Here is a 20,211-nt window from a genome sequence, read left to right as displayed (position 1 = left end):
TAAAACACTAATCTTGCTACCCTTTATGCTTTCCATAATGAGGAGAAAAAAAAACAAAACACAAAAAAACCTAAAAGAACTGCTATGAAATGGGAGTGTAACAACCATATATAATTTTAAATTTGAAGTATTTCGAGTTCCTATTTAACTAAAAACCCTATTTTTCTCTTAGTCTTACAATGAATAGGTATCTTCATGTTTTTATTAATCTATTTATCTCTTAATTAGTCACCTACCTGTCTTTCATTCTTAGAAGTGTTGCTGTTATCTGCTTGTTTTAATTCTGATCCCTTTTGCAGAACTTACAGTCACCATCCTTTACCAATCTTTGTTAGCAGGCATGACCTTTAGTGTGTCAGTGCCCTTCACTTGGTTGGTAGCATCAAGCTTTTCCTTTATTTTACCCCCATGCTGGACTAAAAACTGACAGCCCTATTTCTTAGCACCTGTTAACCTAGAGAATTGAATCATACGGTGAAGGGCTTTATTCAAAGCAAAGCAGAAAACACTTCTATTATTACAATAAATATCTGAGCATAGGAATTATTTTTAGTTATCCCTATACATGTGATACAATGTGCCTGCACAGAATACAATTTTCACCATTTTGTCAACTTTCACCTGGAAGGAACAAAGAAATAGCTTCCAGAGGCATCTACTTATAAAGAAGACTATCATAATGCAAGTACAATAACAATATTTGGTTATTTTACATGCAATACATTATGTTAGTACCTAAACTATGTCCATTCTTGGTGTAGAAGCAGGTATTGTTGATAAGGTTAACACAACAGCCAATGACATCACCAGTCGTAAAAGTTGGTCCATAAGGTTGTCCCGTTCCAGAAGAACAAAATGAATGTCCATCATCCCCATGATAACCATATGAATGTTTATCCCAGCCTAAAGAGAAAGTTCCAGTATATTTACAATGAAATGAAAAGTTCCACTATGCTACAATTTATCCACAAATATTATGGAAAAATAAGAAGAGTACAACAGATAACACAGACATAAAATTCCCAAATGTACATTTAAATTCTCAACAATTACACAACATAATTTCTATATTAAAATACTATTTATAGCCCACTGGGCATGGCTCAGTGGGTTGAGCATGACCTATGAAATAGGAGGTCAGGGTTCGGTTCCTGGTCAGGGAACATGCCCCAGTTGCAGGCTTGATCCCCAGTGAGGGCCATGCAGGAGGCAGCTGATCAACAATTCTCTCTCATCATTGATGTTTCTCTATCCCTTTCCCTTCCTCTCTGATATCAGTAAAAATAAAAAAATAAAAATATAATATATATATACACACACACTATTAATAACATTAAAGAAAATGAACTCAACACACAGAATTCAAAAACATGTATTAAACAGAGAGGACTCCTAAACAACAACAACAAAAAAGCAAGACACGTTTTCCATGCGTATTTCCTTCGGTAAAACACCAAAGGAATTTTGCTTTGATTTGATTTACACACACACACGCACAAATATACACACGCACAGTTTAATATAAAATAGAAGTTTTCTATTTTGCTTTCTAGTTTCAAAAAGCTTACCCCCAAATTAATTTTAAGCATTAGTAAATAGAACACCAGAAATATAATCATCTGATTAATAATGGTTTTGAGAAACAGTCTGACATCTGAATTCACACCTTCCTTAATTTACTTTTAACATCAGGCCTACATTCTGAGAATATTAACAACTGAAATAAAAACAATTGAAAATGGGTTAGAAGCCAAGAATGTGTTGGGTAGCAAACAGAGCTAACCACATTAAAATGTTTCAAGTTGGTATGACAATGTACTGAAAGTCAAAAATACAATAAATAAATAAATAAAACAAAATGCATGGTATATATGTATTAAATTATGCCAAATAGCAAAAAAATTTCAATTTATTTTAACAACTCAGTTTCTACTTTGGACTCATAGTACAGGTAATTAAAAATACAGAAAAATCACTGTACTTTACTATTTCAAGTTATTAACAAAGTTTTAGCCACAAAGATCTATGAGACTATACTATATAGTTCAATTACAACTGTACCTGGTAATCTATTCATGTTCACACCTTGAGCAGACAGACCAATTCCCATGTAACTGTTAAAAAAAAAAATAAAAAGGAAGAAAAGCAGATTATTATAGTCATATTATATATAAATAACCAATACTAAGTTGAAATTCATAGGATAGCTAAAAAAGTTATTGCAATTCTTTAAATAGCAAAAAGGCAGCTGATCAATGTTTCTCTCTAATAAATGTTTCTATCTACCCCTCTCCTTTCCTCTCTCTAAAACCAATTTTTAAAAAATTGATTTTAAACCAATGTTTCGAAAGGTCACAGTAAAAATCCAGAACGCACAACCATACAAAATAACAGATACATACTTAGAAAAAATGTCAATTTCATATAAAAACATCTGAAATCCTTAATAAAATTACACTAAAAAGTATATACTATAGAGTATCTATATATTGGTTTTTGAAAAGTGTTTTGGCAAATTGACAAAACTCACCTAAACATAAGACTCTCAATTATTAGTTTTTGAAACTAGAAGAAAATTATCTCCACAAAAGAAATACAAGAGAAGATAATTATTAAGGTATGCAATTAATTTTTAAAGTGTTATAAAATACTAATAAAACCTGATAAAAATAGTTCAAAAAGAGAAAAGTCTAAAACAATACACTTGTCAGTACTGAAGCAAAAAGAAAACCTAAAAAAAAAAAAATCTGAATCCAATTTGTTAAAAAGCTAATTGACTGTGATTGTATCAAGACTTAAAATGGCATTTAACAAATTTCAGGTACCATTCCTAATAAAAACTCAAATAAAATAAGAATAAAAGTAAACTACTTAAGTATGACACACTTTTTCCCAAATATATTCAGAGCAAGCAAAATATTCAATAGTGAAATACTGAAGCCATTTCCATTAAAATCAGAAATATGAAGATGCCTATAATGGTTAAACATTGTTTTTGAATGTTTCAGATAATTCAAAATTAGAACACTAAGTGACCTCTAAAAATATTAAAATATAAAATCATGTTCATTTTTAGCTGCTGTTATTCTGTACACAAAATCTACTCAACTCTGAATGAATATTCACTGACATCTCACAAGAAAACATCAAATCCAGAAGATAGTGGAACGAAATATATAAAAGTACAGAAAGGGAAGTGGGGGACCCATGCCAATACAGGGTGTTATATTCATGGAAATAACCTTCAAGAATGAAAATAAAATGAAAACATCTATACATATAAAGAGGTGATATGCTAATTGTCCATTACATGTCCCAGTAATGACCAATTTGCATACTGACAGACGAGCAGGAGGGTGGGCGCTCACAGCAGGGGGAGGGCGGCAGGCGGGAGCCAAGTTCCCGGGGGTCTGAGGAGAGTGCCTGACACTAGCCTGGACTGCAAAGAAGGAAGAGGAAGCAGCCATGGGAGCTCTTCCAATCCCCCTGCACAGACACCCTACCCCAGTCCCTGCACCACTGGGGGGAAGGACGAACACCCTACCCTGGCCCCTGCACCCCCAGGGGGACAGGGAGGCTGACTGGCCAGGGAGAAGACCCAGCCTCAGGGGTAACTGCAGCCCACACCTCCGACTCCCTATCTCTTGTCCCGCCACACCCGCCAGGAGCGCCCACAACAATAGCACACCAGCAACCACCCATCAGCACCCCTGAGACACCTGGCCCTTGGCCCGCTGCTGCCGGGCCCCCTCCACTGGGGCTGAGCACGCCTCTCCTCCCTACAACTCCAGACCCGGGTGGAAGCAGACCTGAGCGGCCCCCCAGGGTCAGACCCCCCCCCCCACCCCCTCTCCCAGCAGCAGCACCATCTCCTCAGCGAAAGTGCGAAAGTGCGCTGAACCTCCTGGTGGCATGGCTAAACCCTCCCTCCTAGCTCGCCTGGCTCCGCCCTGGCCCGCCCCCCCCCTCCCCCCGCCCCCCTAGGAGATTGGAGCCCTGCCCTGAGCAGATACAGCTGTGAAACAGCCACATACAATTTAAAGAATGGCGCCAAGTGGGAAGGTTTGACAGTTACTCCCCCTTCGGTCTTGCCACCCCCCTAGTGCCCCCCTAACACCCTGTCCCCCACCAGTGCCTCCAGGGATGACCATTGCTACGGGGCTGCTGGCCAGAGCCCGCCCCTCCAAGGCCTGCAGAACCCTCTGCAAAGCTTCTATAGCTACAGTTCCAGGAAACAATCATGCCCTCCTCCCCTAATCAGCACCTGCTACCTGCAAGGGTACCCATGAGCTTAAAAATAATCCCTTCTCGTTTAGACATCACTTACTTGATGAAACATTTCTAGGTTTATTAGCTCAGAACCTCCTCATGACAACCCAGTGAGGTAGGCAGAGAAGAGATTACAATTCCCATGGTATATGCGTATGTATTCAGAAATGAAGCTCAGAGAGGAAAAGTGTCAAGCCCAGTGGTTCCCAAGGTGCAGCACATGCCCCACTGGGGGGGGGGGGGGGGGGGGATTTGATTTTAAGTGGGGGCAATTCGAGAATGAGTTAACAGTGAATTTTTTGCATTTCTTATGGTTCTAGGGGGCCTCATCTACAGCATTTCCTACCTAATAAAAGGCTAATATGCAAATGACCGAATGGTGGAATGACAGGTCACTATGATGCACACTGACTACCAGGGGGCAGACACTCAACACAGGAGCTGCTCCCTGGTGGTCAGTGTGCTCCCACAGGAGGAGTGCCGCTCAGCCAGAAGCCGGGCTCACGGCTGGTGAGCACAGCAGCAGTGATGGGAGCCTCTCCTGCCTCCGTGGCAATGCTAAGTATGTCTGACTGACGGCTTAGGCCCAGTAAGCCGTCAGTCGGACATCCCCCCAGGGATCCCGGACTGCGAGAGGGCACAGGCCAGGCTGAGGAAACCACCCCCCCCCCCACCCTAAGTGCATGAATTTCATGCAGCAGACCTCTAGTTTTTAGATAAAACAAAAATAATAGAATGTGTTACCAGCACACCTGCACTAAGAAAAATGCTAAAGTAAGTCTGCCAAATTGAAATGAAATGACATCAGATAGTTGGACTTTCAGAAAGGAATGAAGAGCACTGGAAATAATTCACACATGGGTACGTAATAAAAGACTGATTTCACTCTTAATCTTCTTAAAACATATCACTCTTCAAAGCAAAGACAACATTTATTATGCAATTTATAAGATATGTAGATGTGATACATATGAAAACTACAGCAAAAACAAGAGGGAGCCAATGAACCTATATAATTGTAAGTTTCTACATTTTATGTGAAATGATACAACGTTCTCAGGAGATTATGAAAACAGGCATCTATATATATAAAAGCCCAGCGACCGGAATGGAAGAATGACCAGAACTACCAGAATGACTGGTGGCTATGATGTGCACTGTGGCAGCCAACCAGCCTGATCTGGCCCCAATCGGCCCCCAACACCCCAATCGGGGGCAGGGCCGGCCACCAACTGTCCGCAGCCCCTCCCCCTGGCTGCTCCCCCACCCCACACTGATCAGCCTAGGGACCCCACCCGTGCACGAATTTGTGCACCAAGCCTCTAGTATATAATACAATCTCTAGAGCAAACACTAAAAACTTCAAAAAGATATAGTTAAAAAGCCACTAGGTAAATTAAGATGGAATTCTAGAAATATATCAAATAATAATAATATATAAACATCAGGTAGTGTTTAACCCAGGAATGCTAGGTTGATTTAACAAACACAAATCAATGTATTTTACTAAATTAGTCAAAAACACATATGATCATTTAAATTGTTGCAGGAAAAATTTATTTAACAGAATTCAACATCCATTCACAATAAAAATTCTTAGCAAACTAAAAATACAAGGGAACTTCCTCGACCTACATTTATAAAAATACCTGCAGCTAGCATATTTAATATTGAAGAATAAGGCAAGAATGCCATCTGTCACTACTTATATTCAATCTTAGACATTTCAATAACACAATAAAGAGAAATAAAAGGCATAAATAATAAAAAGGAAGATATAAAACAAACTTTATCTGTAGGAGAAATGACCATTTATAAATTTATTTAAAAAGCCCCAAGGAACCTACAAATAATCAGAATTAAGTGAATTTAACAAGGTTGTAGGATACAAGATTACTATTGTACTTGTATATACTGAAGCAAACACTTGGAAAAGGAAATTTAAAAAACACATACATGTACAGTAACACCAGAAAATATAAAACACTTCAGAACTGAACATAAGACCTGCAATACCTTTACTAAAAATTACCAAACATTACTAAAGGGAATTTTAAAAGATTTAAATAAATGGAGAGATATATAATGTGTAGAGACTGAAAGACTCCATATTATTCAGGCTGCAATTCTCTTCAAATTGATCTTTAGAATCAATGCAATCCAAATCATAATCATACTAGAAAGTTTTGACCAGGGCCAGTCATAGGCTTTTGCTGAGTGGTCTCAGAACCAGCACTGTCACTTACTGAGTTTGAACCTGTATCAATCTGGTAAACATCACTCACCTCTACCTGGTGACTTACTGAGAGCCTACCTCATGCAACTTGAGGAAAGCCAGGGACTCAGTTACTGAGCCTAACAGGCAGCCAACAGGCAGAGAAAGGCGGAGGTGGATTTACAAGTGTCTTGGGACTTTTGCTGACCTGCTCTCAGGCCAGTGCTGGTAAAAGCTGGCCTTGGTGCACAATTTGGTTCTTCCCAGAGCAGAGGAAGCAAAAAACTTTGGATTGCTTTGTAGCCCCAAACAAGTTGCCCAGGGTCAGTAATAGGCACCATGTGACATTGGCCTGCACCAGAGTCCCTCCCAAGAAGGTCCAGAACCAACCCACCCAGTGGCCAGCTTCAGACAACACCAGAGCAGGAATCTAATTAATTTCATAAACAATATATCCAAAGGGATATCTAGGCAGGCACCAGACCCTACTAAGGCAAATTCTGCTTCATGTGGACAGCATCAGCACAGCAGCTTGTAACACTGTGGTTGGGGTTGATCCTCAAATAGCCTGAGGGTTGACCACATGCACAAGTGGGACAATACCAATCAAGACTCAATCACAAAAGGAGAGGCTACATAACCCATACAAGGGACATTCCTCGAGCACCAAACTCAGGTGAGCAAGAAGACTGTGCCACTCGGTCCAACAGGACACCTACTACATAAGGCCATCCTACCAATACTTGGAGTCATGGCAGATCTACCTAATACATAGACACAAGCACAAAAGAGGTAGCCAAAATGGGGAGACAAGAAAACATACCTCAAATATAAGAACAGGAGATATCGATAAAAAGAGAGCAAAATGAAATGGAGGCAAGCAGTGTAACAGATATAGAACTAGAAAATATGGTTATAAAGATACTCAAGAAACTTAGTGAGAACTATAACAGCATGAAAAAAAGACAACAAACCCATAAAATCGAACCAGTCAGAAAAGAATACAACATCTCAAATGAATAATACACTACAAGGAATAAACCATAGGTTAGATGCAGAGGATTGAATCAGCAATTTGGAAGACACAGTAGAGAAAAACACAATCAGAGCAGGAAAAAATGAAGATAGTTTAAGAAAAGTTTGGAGTAACATAACAACATCTGCATCACAGGGGTACCAGAAGGAGAAAAGAGAGAGAGAAAGGGACCAAGAAACTATTTCATGAAATGACTGAAAACTCACCTAACTTGGTGAAGGAAAAAGACACACAAGTCCAAGAAGCACAGAGTCCCAAACAAAATGAACCCAAAAAGGCCCACACCAAGAATCATCACAATTAAAATGACAAAGGTTAAAGACAAAAAGAGAGTCTTAAAAGCAACAAGAGAAAGATAGTTAGCTACCTACAAGGGAGCTCCTAAAGGATGGTCAGTTGATTTCTCAACAGAATTATTTCAGGCCAGAACAGATTGGCATGAAATATTCAAAGTGATAAAAGAAGCAAGAATCTACAACCAAGACCACTTTATCAGCAAGGCTAGCATTTAAAACTGAAGGAGAAATAGAGAGCTTCCCAGAACACAAAAAGTTAAAGGAATGCATTACCACCAAACCAATATTACAAAAAATGTTAAAGGGTCTTCTTTAAGAAGAAGAAAAAAAAAACAGAGGAACATAGTCAAAAGAATATAATGGTGGAGGATTAAGATGGTGACTGGCAAGAATGTAGGGAGGGAGAGAGTGTGAGAGAGTAAGGGAGCGATAGAGAAGTGTGTGGTGTGTGTGTGTATGAGCTAGGGACAGTTAGATCCTGTAGATCTTCCAAGGGGCTGCCAAACTGGGCAGTCTTAGACGGCGAAACTCCGCTGCCACCACGGACACTACAGGGGTGGCCAGCGTGGGCACAGAGACCATGCCATCTTTAAAAACAGAACTGCTTGAGACTAGGATCCTAGCATCAGCACTACCCAATCTGGTCTCAGACGCAAACCGGGACCCTGCAGCCACTAGGGACAAAGACCTGCGACCACAGCTGCAGACCCACAGACACCAGGAATCCAGACATCACAGCCACAGATTTCTGTGAGTCACAGAGCCCATTCCCCTACCCGCAGGCTCGCTGCAGCACCACAGGAACTGCTGGTCCCGCCCAACGCACAGGACTGCAGCTCCGCTATGGGAATTTGAGCCTTGGCGCGCATACGAACATTGGGAATCTGTTCCCCGTAATGCAATCGGGCAACCAAACCCCACGTCCATGTAGAGCAGAAGTGCCACTGGACTTCGATTCTGGGCAAGCACACACAGAAGTCTGTTTTCTGCAACGCAGGAGTGGACCTCCTGCTGACACAGTGCAACTCTGCAACCTGGACTCCCAAGCAGACCGGGGACCCTGATTCTCCATGTGAGAGGCAGCACTGAGCACCAGTGACTTGACTCTGTTTCTCATCATGTCTGCCTGGGGTCCCTGATTTCCAGTGCATTAACACTAAGAGCCAGTGATTCCAATTCTTGGCGAATGCACACACAGGAACCCTGATTCTCAGCATAAGGCCACACCAAGCAACAGAGACTCTGATACTCGATTCTTGATGCGGGCACAGGGGGACTCTGACTCTTGGCATGCCCTAGGGAACTCTGATTTTCAACACACTCCAGCAGGGTCTCTCTTTCAGCGCGGCACAGGCAAAGTTCTTGATTCTAGGTGAGCACACGAGGCCACACTGAGTGCCGGTGACTCTGATCCTGGGTGAGTGTGGCTCCCACCAACCCACAGCAGCCACATGGCTTGGTGTTGGAGCACTTCAGTGACACTCGGGTGGCACGAAGCTCCCACTGCACACAGCCCAGTACCCCGCAACTTGGCATTTGAACCTTCTGGGGATAGTTATAATGGGGAGACATCGAAACAATCCCCAGAGGAAAGAAAATGAGGAGTCGCCAAGAAAGGAAATAAATGAAATAGAAGCATGCAACATGACAGAAAAAGAATTCAGAGTAATGGTCCTACAGGTCATACACCCGGTGGATGAGAAAATCAACAATCTATGCAAAAATCAGGAAGAAATCAAAAGTGATATAGCTATAATTAAAAACACTGTGGAAGATTTCAACAGTAGACAAGAAGAAGCAGAGGACCAAATTAGTGAGTTAGAAGATAAAGTAGAGAAACAAGCCCAATCTGAACAGCAACTGTAGAAAAAAATTAAAAAGCAGGAGGACAGCCTAAGGAAGCTTTGGGACAACACAAAACGAAGTAACATACATATAATAGGGCTGCCAGAAGGACAAATAGAGCAGCAAGGATTAGAAAATCTATTTGAAGAAATAATGACAGAAAACTTCCCTGATATGGGGAAGAAAAAAGTTACACAAGTACAGAGTGCGCCAAGCAAGATGAATCCAAAAGACCCACACCAAGACACATCATAATTACAATGTCAAATGTTAACAACAAAGAGAGAATCTTAAAGGCTGCGAGAGAGAGACAGAGAATTACCTACAAAGGATCCCCCATCAGAGTATCAAATGATTTCTCAACAGAAACAAATCAAGCTAGCAGGGAATGGAAGGAGGTAAACAAAGTGATGCAAAGCAAAGGACTTAATCCAAGAATACTCTATCCAGCAAGACTATCTATCAGAATTGAAGGGGAAATCAGGAGCTTCGCAGCCAAAAAAAGGCTAAGGGAGTTTATCACTACCAAGCCGGCAATGCAAGAAATGCTAAAGGAAATGCTGTAACAGGAAGAAATAGAAAGGGAGGAAGGAACACAAGCATAAAGTACAGAATCGTTACAAACAAGTATCTATCAATAATAACATTAAACATAAATGGATTAAATGCTCCAATCAAAAGACACTGAGTGAATGGATAAGAAAATATGACCCATATATATGCTGTCTACAGGAGACCCAGCTCAGAACAAGGGACTCACACAGACTGAAAGTGAAAGGATGGAAAAATATCGATCAGGCGAACGGAAATTAAAAAAAAAAGCTGGGGTAGCAATACTTGTATATGACAAAACAGACCTCAAAGTGAAGACCATAACAAGAGACAAGAAAGGCCACTTCATAATTCTAAAGGGATCGATACAACAAGAGGATATAACTCCGGTAAACATTTATGCACCCAATGCAGGAGCACCCAAATACATAATAAAACTTCTGAAAGATATCAGGAGAGAGACTGACAGCAACACAATCATAGTAGGAGACTTTAATATCCCATTAACATCACTGGATAAATCCTCTAGCCAAAAAATTAGCAAAGAAACATCAATCCTAAATGACTCACTAGATCAGATGGACTTAATCGACATCTTTAGAACATTCCACCCCAAAACTACAGAATATATATTCTGTAGCGCACATGGGACATTTTCAAAGATAGACCACATACTGGGACACAGGCAAAGTCTCTCCAAATTCAAGAGGACTGAAATCATATCAAGCATCTTCTCTGATCACAATAGCATAAAATTAGAAATCAACTAAAGTAAAAACAATCACAAAAATTCAAACACTTGGAGGCTGAATAGCACACTATTAAACAATGAGTGGGTTACCAAAGAGAGCAAGGAAGAAATAAAACACATCCTGGAAACAAATGACAATGAAAACACAACAATCCAAAATCTTTGGGACATAGTGAAAGCAGTCCTGAGAGGGAAGTTCATAGCATTACAGGCCTACCTCAAAAAATAAGAAAAACTGGTAATAAACCATCTAACTCTGCAACTTGAAGAATTAGAATGAGAGCAACAAGAAAAGTCCAGTGCAAGCAGAAGGAAGGAAATAATAAAGATCAGAGTGGAAATATATGACATAGAGACCAAAAAAAAAATGCAAAAGATCAATGAAACCAAGAGCTGGTTATTTGAAAGGATAAACAAGATTGATGAACCTCTCACCAGGCTCACCATGAAGCAAAGAGAGGACCCAAATAAACAAAATCAGAAATGAAAGAGGTGAAATAAAAACAGACCCCACAGAAATATGAAGAATTGTAAAAAAATACTATGAGCAACTCTACTCCAACAAACTGATCAACTTAGAAGAAATGGACATATTCCCAAAAAACACGACTTTCTAAAACTCAACCAGGAGGAATCAAAAAGTCTGAATAGGCCAATAACTATGGAGGAAATTGAAGCAGTAATCATAAAACTTCCAACAAACAAAAGCCCTGGACCAGACAGTTTCACAGGGGAGTTTTATCAAACATTCAAAGAAGAAATAAAACCAATCCTCCTCAGACTATTCCAAAAAATTCAAGAGGAAGGAGCACTTCCAAGCTCTTTCTACAAAGCCAGCATTACCCTAATCACAAAACCAGATAAAGACAATACAAAGAAAGAGAATTATAGGCCAATATTCCTCATGAATATAGACGCCAAAATCCTCAGCAAAATTCTAGCAAATTGAATCCAGCATTACATTAGAAATCCAACACCCTTTCTTGCTATAAACTCTCAGCAAGGTGGGAATAGAAAGATCATACCTCAACATAGTAACAGCCATATATGATAAACCCACAGCCAACATCATACTCTATGGGCAAAAACTAAACCCATTTCCCCTAAGAACAGGAACAAGACAGGGATGCCCACTCTCACCACTCCTGTTCAACATAGTACTGGAAGTGCTAGCTATAGCAATTAGACAAGAAGAAGAAATAAAAGGCATCCAAATTGGAAAAGAAGAAGTAAAACTGTTCTTATTTGCAGATGACATGATATTGTACATAGAAAACCCTAAAGACTCCATCAAAAACTACTAGACTTAATAAATGAATTCAGCAATGTAGCAGGATACAAAATTAACACCAAGAAGTCTATGGCTTTTCCATACACCAATAATGAACTCACAGAAAGAGAAATTTAAAAAGCAATCCCATTTACCATTGCTACAAAAAATTTAAGATACCAAGGGATAAACTTAACCAAGGAGACAAAGGACCTGTACTCAGAAAATTTCAGGACACTAAAAGGAGAGATAGAGGAAGTCATGAACAAATGGAAGAATATACCATGTTCAGGGATTGGTAGAATCAACATCATTAAAATGTCCATACTACCCAGAGCAATCTATAAATTCAACACAATCCCCATTAAAATATAAATGGCATACTTCAAAGACCTAGAACAAATTCTCCAAAAATTCATCTGGAATAAAAAAAGACCCCAAATAGCTGCAGCAATCTTGAGAAAGAATAACAATGTTGGAGGGAACATAATACCAGCTATCAAGCTATATTACAAAGCCGCTGTTCTCAAAACTGCCTGGTACTGGCACAAGAACAGACATATAGACCAGTGGAACAGGACAGAGAACCCAGAAATCGACACAAGCCAGTATGCTCAATTAATATTTGACAAAGGAGGCAAGATGATACATTGGAGACAAGACAGTCTCTTCAATAAACGGTGTTGGGAAAACTGGACAGATACTTGCAAAAAAATGAAACTAGACCACCAACTTACACCATATACAAAAATAAACTCAAAATGGATAAAAGGACTTAAACATAAGATGGGAAACCATAAAAATCTTAGAAGAAGCCATAGGCAACAAAAGAGCAGACATTTGTCTTGGCAATATCTATACTGATACAGCTACTAGGGCAATGGAAACTAAAGAGAAAATAAACAAATGGGACTACGTCAAAATAAAAAGCTTCTGCACAGCAAAAGAAACCATCAACAAAACAACAAAAAGCCCACTGCATGGGAGAACGTATTTGCCAATGTTATCTCCGATAAGGGTTTAATCTCTAACATTTACAGGGAACTGATACAACTTAACAAAAGGAAGCTAAACAATCCAATCAAAAAATGGGCAAAGGACCTAAATAGACACTTTTCAAAACAGGACATTCAGAAAGCCAAGAGACATATGCAAACATGCTCAAAGTCACTAATAATCGGAGAGATGGAAATCAAAACAACAATGAGGTACCATCTCATACCTGTCAGAATGGCTATCATCAACAAATGACAAGTGCTGGAGAGGATGTGAACAAAAAGGAACCCTCCGTCACACCTGGTGGGAATGTAGACTGTGGTGCAGCCACTGTGGAAAACAGTATGGCATTTCCTCAAAAAATTAAAAATGGAACTGCCATTTGACCCAGTAATACCACTTCTAGGAATATATCCCAAGAAACCAGAAACACCAATCAGAAAGGATATATGCATCCCTATGTTCAAAGCAGCACAATTTACAATAGCTAAGATTTAGAAACAGCCTAAATGCCCATCAGCAGATGAATGGATTAGAAAACTGTGGTACATCTACACAATGGAATACTACGCTGTAAAAAAGAAATAATCCTTACCATTTGCAACAGCATGGATGGATCTGGAGAGCATTATGCTAAGTGAAATAAGCCAGTCACTGAAAGATAAACACCACATGAGCTCACTCATTTATGGATAATAAAGAACATTACAAACTGTTGAACAAAAATAGACAGGCAAAGAAGCATCGAACAGACTGTCAAACTACAGTGGGAAGGTAGGGGAGGGTTGGGGGAGTACGAGATCAACCGAAGGACTTGTATGCATGCATATAAGCACAACCAACAGGTGCAAGACACTGGGGGTGGGGGGATGAGAGCAAGTACCAGGGGGAGGGGAGGCCGGGGGGAGGTCAGTGGGGAAAAAAAAAAAAAGGAGACATATGTACTACTATTTGTAATACCTTAAACAACAAAATTAAATTTAAAAAAATACAAGGGCAATACATATCTATCAATAATCACTTTAAATGAAAATGGCTTAAATCTTACAATCAAAAGACATAGGATAGCTGAATCGATAAGAAAAGAAGACCCATATATATGCTACCTACAAGAGATCCACCCCAGAACGAAAGATACACACAGACTGAAAGTTAAGAAAGGAAAAAGTTATTTCATGCAAATAGAAAAGGATAAAAGCTAGGATAGCAATACTTATATTTGACAAAATAGACTTTAAAACAAAGATTATAAAAGAGACAAAGAAGGACATTACATAATGATAAAGAGAGCTATCCAACAAGAGGATATAAACCCCTATAAACATTTAGGCACCCAACATAGGAGTACCTAAATATATAAAGCAAATCCTGATGGACATAAAAGGAGATATCCATAGTAATACAGTCACAGTAGGAGTTTTTAAACCTCATTGACCCCAATGAATAATCTTCCAGACAGAAAATCAACATGGAAACACCAGCCTTAAATAACACTAGATCAGATGGATTTAATTGATATCTTCAGAGCATTTCACCCCAAAGCATCAGACTATACATTCAGTCCTTTCACATGCACATGGAATCCTTTCCAGGATAAACTACGTTAGGACATACAACAAGTCTCAATAAATTTAAGAAGAATGAAATCATATCAAGCATCTTCTCTGACCATAATGAGACTAGAAGTCAACCACAAGAAAATAACTGAAAACACACAAGCACATGTAGGCTAAACAACATATTACTAAACAATGAATGGGTTAACAATGAGATCAAGAAAAAGCATTTAATAAAATCCAGCACCCATTTATGATAAAAACTCTCAGCAAAGTGTGAATAGAGGGAACACCTCAACATAATAAAGGCCATATATGCATGACAAACACACAGCCAATGTCATTCTCAATGGGCTAAAACTAAAATTGTTTCCCTTAAGATCAGTAATAAGACAGGGATGTCACTTTCACCCTCTTATTCAACATAGTACTGGAAATCCTAGCCACAGCAATAAGACAAGAAGTAAAAAACATCCAAATTGGAAAGAAATAAAGTAGGATTATCATTATTTGCAGACGACATGACACTGTATGTAGAGAACTCTATAGATTCCACACTAAAAAAACCTTTAGAATTGATAAATGAATTCAGCAATGTAGCAGGGCACAAATAAATATCCAGAAATCAGTTGCATTTTTATACACCAAGTAGAGGCCCGGTGCACAAAATTCGTGCACCGGGCCTCTCAGCCCAGCCTGCACCCTCTCCAATCCGGGATCCCTCTCACAATCCAGGGCCGCTGGCTCCTAACTGCTCACCTGCCTGCCTGCCTGATTGCCCCTAACTGCCCCCCATGGCAGCCTGATCACCCCTAACCACCTCTACCTGCCAGCCTGATCGCCCCTAACTGTCCCCCCTGCCAGCCTGGTTGCCCCCAACTGCCCTGGTTGCCCCTTACTGCGCCCCCCTGCGGGCCTGGTCTCCCCAACTGCCACCCCCGCCCCCCCGCCAGAATGGTCACCGCACGCAGCCTGCTGTTCAGTTCTTTGGTCGTCCCTCACTAATACCCCTGCAGGCCTAGTTGCCCCATGCTGCCTGCTGTTCAGTTGTTTGGTTGACCCTCATTAACCCCCCTGCTAGCCTTATTGTCCCACGCAGCCTGCTGTTTGGTAGTTACTGTGATGGCGTCCCAGGCAATTTGCATATTTCTCTATTATTAGTATAGATAATGAACTATCAGGGAAACTAAGAAAACAATCCCATTTATGATTGCATCACAAATAAAATACCTAGGAATAAATTTAAGCAAGGAGATAAAAGACCTGTACTCAGAAAAGTTTAAGACACTAAAGCACAAAACTGTAGAAGAAGATGCAAATAAGTGGAAGCATATAATAACATGTTCACGGATAGGAAGAACATCATTAAAATGTTCATACTTCCCAAAACAATCTATAGATGCAACACAATTCCTACCAAGATACCAATGGCATATTTCACAGAACTAGAATATTTCAGAAATCTATATGAACACACAAAAGACCCCAAAAAGCCTTAACTATCTTGAGATTTAAGAATAAAGTTGGAGGCACATGCTATCTGACATCAAACTGTACTACAAGGCCATTATTAATCAAAACAGCATGGTACTGGCATAAAAAAACAGACATATAGATAAATGGAACAGAATAAAGAGCCCAGAAATAAACCTACACCTTTACAGTCAATTGATATTTAACAAAAGAGGCAAGAACATACAATGGGTAAAGACAGTCTATTCAATAAATGATATTGGGAAAATTGGACAGGTATATGCAAAAAAATGAAACTAGACCATTAACTTATGCAATACACAGGAATAAACTCAACCTGGATAAAAGACTTAAATATTATACTCAAACCATAAAAATCCTTCAAGAAAACATAGACAGTAAAATGTCTGACATTTCTCTTAGCAATATTTTTTCTGATACATCTCCTCAGGCAAGGGAAGCAAAAATAAAAGTTAACTAATAGGACTATATCAAACTAAAAATGTTTGCACAGCGAAGGAAACCATCAACAAAATGAAAAGACAACCCAATGAATGGAAGAACATATATGCCAATGATGCATCTGGTAAGGTGTTTATATCCAAAAATTTATAAAGAAATTATACAAGTTAAAACAAACAACAACAAAAAAACAATACAAGACAAACGACCTGAATAGACACTTCCCCAAAGAGTACATACAGATGGCTAATAGACATATGAAAAGATGCTCAACATCACTTATCATCAGAGAAATGCCAATGAAATCCACAATGAGAGATCAGCTCACACCTGTCAGAATTGCTATCATCAATAAGCCAACAAACAAGTGTTGGCAAGGATTCAAAGAAAAGACAACCCTGTGCACTGTTGGTGGGAATGCAGATTGCTCCAGCCACTGGGGGAAGTAGTAAGGAGTTACCTCAAAAAGTTAAAAATGGAACGGCCTTATGACCCAGTGATTTCACTTCTGGGATCAAAAAAACCCAAAACATTAATTCAAAAGAATATATGCACCCTTATATTCATTGCAGCATTATTTACAATAGCCAAGATTTAGAAGCAGCCCAAGTGCCCATCAGTAGGTGAGTGGATAAAAAAGCTGTGGTACATTTACACAATGGACTACTACTTGACCATTTTCCAAAAAAGAAGGAAATCTTACACTTTGCAATAGCATGGATGAACACTATATTATTGAAATAAGCCAGTCAGAGAAAGGCAAGTACCATATGATTCCTCTCATATGATGAATCTAATGAACAAAATAAACAAAATAGAAATAGACTCATAGATACAAAGAACAGACTGTCAGCTGTCAAAGGGGGCAGGGTGAAAAAGATGAAGGGATTAAACAAAAAACACAAAACAAACAAAAAAAGTAAAAAACTTCAGACACAGACAACAGTAATGGTGATTACCAGAGGAAAAGGGGGACGGGTGGAGGTAGAAGAGGGTAAAAGGAGAATGGTGATGGAAGGAGACTTATCTTGGGGTAGTAAACACACAATACAATATACTGATGATGTATTAAAGAACTGTACACCTGAAACTTACATAATTTTATTAACCAACTAGAGGCCGTGAACAAAATTCAAACATGGGGGAGGGGGAGTTTCCTCAGCCCAGCCTGCACCCTCTCCAATCTGGGACCCCTCAGGGGATGTCTGACTGCCGATTCAGATTGGGCCTAAACTGGCAGTTGGACATACCTTTTGCAATCCAGGACCTCTGGCTCCTAACAACTTGCCTCCCTGCCTGCCTGATCGCCCCCTAACCACTCTACCCTGCCGCCTGATCACTCCCTAACTGCTCTCCCCTGTTGGCCTGATCACCCCTAACTGCCTCTGCCTTGGCCCCTGCCACTGTGGCTTTGTCTGGAAGGATATCTGGTCTAATTAGCATATTACCCTTTTATTAGTATTGATTAGTATAGATGTCACCCCAATAAATTCAATTAAAATAAGAAATAAAAAAGAAAGTGAATTACTGATACATGCAATATGGATGATCTAAAAAATGTTATACTGAATCGTATGATTCCTTTCATATAAAGTTGTAAAATCAGACAAAATGAGAAGGTAAAGACAGGGCCTCATTGGGAAATAGCACAAGGGAACTTTTCTGAGGATGACAGTATTGTTCTATATTTTGATAGAAGGTTCCATTTCACAGGTCTATGTATCTGCAAAAGTTACCAAGTAGTACACTTAAAATTTGTGTATTTTGCTATACATAAATATTATAATTTCAAAAGAGTGAACAATATCAAATTCTAATTAATATGTATACTGCAGCCCGGCTGGTGTGGCTCAGTGATTGAGTGTCAACCTATGAATCAGAAGGTCATGGTTTGATTCCCGGTCAGGGCCCATGCCCAGGTTGTAGGCTCAATCCCCAGTTGGGGGCATGTAGGAGACAGCCAATCAATGATTCTTTCTCATCGCTGATGTTTCTATCTCTCTCTCCCCCTACCTTCCTCTCTGAAATCAGTAACAATATATTAAAAAATAAAATAAAATATGCATACTGCAGTGATTTGGTGTGAAGTCTACTTTGAAATGCATCAAAAAATAAGATAGACCAATGAATGGATAGATATGAGGTAAAGCAATTAGTTTTGCTATATCACAACATTTAAGTTCTTTAAAATCACCATACTAAACAAAATCATGCAATAAATAAATCTACAGTGTTTATGGGGAAAATAAGGTTAAGAGCAGTGTTCCAAAATTTCAACAGTAACACACACACACACACACACACACACACAGATAGAATACAATTTAATTTAAACTCAAAATTCAATAAAAAGTTTTACACAAGTTAAGTTGTTAAAAAGAATACTACAATAAATGTGGCATATTACACTGAAAAAGACCTTAAGTTTACTTGGGGAAGTGGGTGACATTAAGATTACAGCTTGTAAATTATTTCAAAGTGGTGGAAAGAAAGTTATCTGAGAAGGGAAAAATTGTAACACCGGATATTCATGGGTGTGGCTTATAACACAGTGAACCAAGATAGCTGGTAGATGTTTGAGGTGTTGCGACATATGAAAACATGCTCAAATTCAACAACAGTGAAGGAATGACAAGATTTAAGCACACAGGCATAAGAAATTTATTATTGTGGTACTATGTGTTTAAAAAGGGAAATGGTCGTGGATACTTTTCAGAACAATATTAATCTCAAATTATACATTTATTAGCATTGTTAAAGTAGATAACAGTTGTACCAGATATCAAACAACAGAACTAAGAGGACTAGGTTAGTTTAATTCCTATTATAGATAGGAATTAGGTTACTATAACTGCTTTATATTGTTAATGCTATGTACTAGTAACCTAATTAGATTACCAACAGATTTCTCATCAGAAATCATGGAAGCCAGAAGGCAGTGGCATACACTTTTATGACAATACCAAAAAGGAGACGGAAGAAAATGGAGATAAAATGGACCAAAGTTTACTATGCTATTAAAGTCAGGTTGATATTATTAATCTAAATTATATTAAGTTATGATCTGAGTAAGCCTCCAGAGCAACCACTAAGAAAAACTCACAACTTGAAATGAGTTTCCCTAAAACCAGCAATCCAATTCTTAGACATCTACCCAGGAGAAATGAAAATACATCCACAAAAAACTATTACACGAATGTTTGTAAAAACATTATTCATAACAGGCAAAAAAAAGTGTTTATAGCTACTGATGAATGGATAAACAAAATGTGATATATATCCTTATAATGGGATATTAGTTTGCAACAATGGGGAAAAGATTACTGATAAATGCTATAGCATGAATGAACCTTGAAAACATGCAAAGATAAATAAGTAAAAAACGAATGGTCACAAATTGCATGATTCCCTTTATATGAAATTTCCAGTGTAGGACACTCTATAAAAACAAAATAGGTAAGTGGTCACCTAAGACGGGAGAAGTGACTGC

At 39.0% G+C, this 20,211-nt stretch overlaps 1 protein-coding gene across 3 annotated transcripts in view; it reads right to left on the bottom strand.

Moving 5' to 3' along the window:
* RANBP9 (RAN binding protein 9) overlaps positions 1–20,211 on the bottom strand; it is a 104,991-nt gene that overhangs the window by 43,027 nt on the left and 41,753 nt on the right. For all 3 annotated transcript variants that reach the window (XM_036349935.1, XM_036349934.1, XM_036349933.1), the window contains exons 3-4: positions 2,062–2,114; positions 736–903 (exon numbers count right to left, since the gene is read on the bottom strand). In XM_036349935.1, the coding sequence (XP_036205828.1) occupies positions 736–903; positions 2,062–2,114 (221 nt within the window). The remainder of the gene's footprint in view (positions 1–735; positions 904–2,061; positions 2,115–20,211) is intronic.

Source organism: Myotis myotis, unplaced genomic scaffold, assembly GCF_014108235.1.
Source record: "Myotis myotis isolate mMyoMyo1 unplaced genomic scaffold, mMyoMyo1.p scaffold_m19_p_2, whole genome shotgun sequence".
Classification (NCBI taxonomy): domain Eukaryota; kingdom Metazoa; phylum Chordata; class Mammalia; order Chiroptera; family Vespertilionidae; genus Myotis; species Myotis myotis.
Note: the sequence above shows the minus strand (reverse complement) of the source record. Positions and strands in the feature narration are given on the sequence as shown.